Source organism: Chanodichthys erythropterus, chromosome 16 (genome assembly GCF_024489055.1).
Source record: "Chanodichthys erythropterus isolate Z2021 chromosome 16, ASM2448905v1, whole genome shotgun sequence".
NCBI lineage: Eukaryota > Metazoa > Chordata > Actinopteri > Cypriniformes > Xenocyprididae > Chanodichthys > Chanodichthys erythropterus.
This window is the reverse complement of record NC_090236.1, coordinates 35,755,727-35,758,969: the sequence shown is the minus strand read 5'-3', so window position 1 is coordinate 35,758,969 and position 3,243 is coordinate 35,755,727. Positions and strand designations below refer to the sequence as shown.

At 38.1% G+C, this 3,243-nt stretch overlaps 1 gene segment (V, D, J or C); it reads left to right on the top strand.

Annotated features, from left to right (window-relative positions):
* Window positions 1-448: 448 nt before the first annotated feature.
* LOC137003816 (T cell receptor alpha variable 38-2/delta variable 8-like) lies at window positions 449-957 on the top strand. The segment is given in 2 exon segments: window positions 449-497; window positions 590-957. Coding segments are annotated over 2 exon segments (417 nt in total).
* Window positions 958-3,243: the final 2,286 nt, after the last annotated feature.

Below are 3,243 nucleotides of genomic sequence, written 5' to 3'. Positions count from 1 at the left end.
CAGACTCTGCTCTGTATTACTGTGCTCTGAGGCCCACAGTCACAGGAAACACAAGAACACTGTACAAAAACCTGTGACAATGAGAGAAACACAGAGACAGAGATGAAAAGGAAGCTAAAATATGTAATGAATCTAATGCAAAAACACAAAGAATTTGTGTGGCAGTATGAATGATCCTTTAGTTCACCAGTCCCTTTAGAACATCCCATAATACAGAAAACAAATATCTTTATTCATTTACATTGAACTCTATGAGATGGCACTGTTTCAGTTATGCAATACTTGCAGTTAACCATAAGAGGGCAGTAGTTACTCAACATTTCCTTTGACAATACTGAAGCTTTATTGGGTATCCACAAGCTCCTCCTTGGATCATCATTATTATAATACTAAAAGTAAAATTCTCCCACTGCTGATTTATCTGAACTTCAAGGTTTATTCAGCAGTCATGTCACACAAGTTGAGGAATATATTTCTCTTCACACTCTTCATTCTTGGTATGAATTTTCTTTTAATACAGCTTCATATTCATGCAAGTTGGTCATATTTTGTATCGTACTGTACATGAAATATTCTTAAACCTTCACAGAGTGCAGATCAGAGGACACAGTTGATCAGCCAGACAAACATGTGACTGAAGCTGAAGGAAGATCAGTGACATTACAGTGTAAATATAAAACAGATTCAGCAGGAGAACATTTATTCTGGTACATCCAGAGAGCAAATGACTTTCCTAAATACATCCTGAGGAGAAGCAAATATGGAGGAGAAAATGGCACTGAGTTCCAGGAGAGATTTCACTCTGAACTTTCATCAAATTCAGTTCCTCTGAAGATCAAGGATCTGTGTGTGTCTGACTCTGCTGTGTATTACTGTGCTCTGAGGCCCACAGTCACAGGAAACACATCAGATCTTTACAAAAACCTGTTACACAGAGACACGGACGAACACAGATAGAAAGAAACAGGAACTGACAATCACAGCATTATGTCAGAAAGTAATAGAATCAATGAATAGGCTAAATCACAGGTAATAAATCAAAAGGTAGATGCAGATTTCTTTTCTTTTAATGATAAGGTGTGAATTTGTGTGCATATATATTTAATGATCCTACAAGTGTCAGGATTATGTTTTGTTCGTTGTGTTTTATGTGATCTGATCTAGTTCTCTAGTGCAGTGGTTCCCATCCACGTTCCTGGAGGCCCCAACACTGCATATTTTGTATCTCTCCTTTGTCTGACACACACATTTCAGGTCTTGGAGTCTAATGAGCTGATGATCTGAATCAGGTGTGTTTGATTAAGGAGACATGGAAAACATACATTCCCTGCGTTCCATTCGGAAGGGCTCATCCCTATGCCCTAATCCCTTCAAAGGGTTTACCCTCCGGAGTGAGAGCTTCGAAGGGATGAAGGGTGTAGGGGTCAAAAAAAAAAACTCTTCTTTTGGAACGCACTTCTGCGTCATCTTAACGAGACAATCAAAAAGGAGTAAATTGTGCAAGCTGCGCCCTTTGTTTAGCGTTAGTTTATTTATTTATTTTAGGTTTATCGAATGTAGGCTATATTGTATCTATGTATTTGAAACATTTGAATGGACTGATAAAGGGAGCTGTAAAGTATTTTTGTTGAAGTACAATGTCGTTTTGACCATAATAATGTACCAAATCTAACTCGTATAAATATTACAGTAGTGTAGAAAAATACTATACATACATTTATAGGTAAAATCGAACTCCTATAACCTCCATACCCATTCTGTGACGTCAAAGAACTTCCCGGTGCAAAGGATCATAGGAGCCCGAAGTGTCCATCAGTTGTACCCTTCGAAATCCTTCATTCCGAAGGGCGCCTTGAAGTGGCCAGTTTTGAGCACTTCAGTTTGGAACGACCCTTCAACATGGCGGCCATGATTATTTTCACTCCGAAGTGCCCTTCGGAGGGCGATATATCCCGTTTGGAATGCACCGAGTGTTGAGGAACCTCCAAGAATGAACCACTGCTCTAGTGTGTGCCAGTTTGTTCCCTTAATTACTGATTTTGTTCACCTGTTGTTCTATTAATTAACATATAAGATTAGTTTGATGGAACACTAAACTTGGTTAGGGTATTTATCTGACAAAATTATTTGTTAAAGGGCAAACTACAGCTACAGGATTTATTTTACTATGCAAAAAATGACATAGAAAACAAACATCTCACAGGAAAAACCAAACACTGGAGCTGTCGTTTGCTGTTACGTCCGAGGACATATTCAATGTGTTCATAATTATGTATGTGTGTTGGATGTGGTTTTGTTTGCTCTTTCTCTCTCTTTCTCATCACGAGACCGGTGTTCCAGTCAGCTGTGTTCAATCCGGTGATGTGGGGGATTGGATGATGACAGGAAGGAGTAGGAATTTAAGACATGGTGGATCTGTGGAGAAGAGAGAGAGACTTCCTTCTGCCAGGGCAAATACTTCCTCCTTTTTCCCAGATTTATTTGTTGTTTGATTGTTGATCTATTTCTCAGTAAGTGAACTCAGGATTTTGTTGTTCTTTAACAGAAACAGAACTGAAGTTGTTTAACATCTTTTGACTATGTTTATGTCTTATATTATCTATGTTTGTTAGTATTTTATGTTGTTTTTGATTTAAGGGAATTGGGGAAGGTGCCATTTTTGTTTGTACTTTCCTTTTTCTCCTGGTTATGGCTATATGGAGAGAGGGAAGTTTTATGTACTTTATTATCTTTTTCTAACTTATAAATGTTCTTTGGTTAGTTAGTTTGGATTTGTTAGCTCTTCCCTTACAGTAGGTCTTGGTTCCTTACATGTTTAATACTTTGAGAGTAGTGGTGTTTGTGTTCACTCTGGAACAGGAGGTTGGATTGGTTCTCTGGTTCTCTCTCCAAGGTTTTCTTTTTTTTTTTTTCTTTTTTTTAAACTGGCTCCCCAGCCCTTGATGGGTAGTTAACATTTGCCCTTTAACAAATAATTTCTTCAGAAAAAAACCTTAACTAAGTTCATTTGACTTCACTACTGGTACATGTATGCCACAGGATGGCAGTGTTTGGACACATTCACATGGAGATATTGCTGTTTTAAATCTTGTATAATAAAAGAAGATAGGGTCGTATTACTTAAATGAAAATCATAAACAGCAGCAGGAAGTTGAGCGAGGAGGAAGTTCCTGTGTGTGTTTGTGACTGATCTGCAGTGACTTACAGCTCAAGCACTGAGAGCCTCAACAGAGAACTGATCTG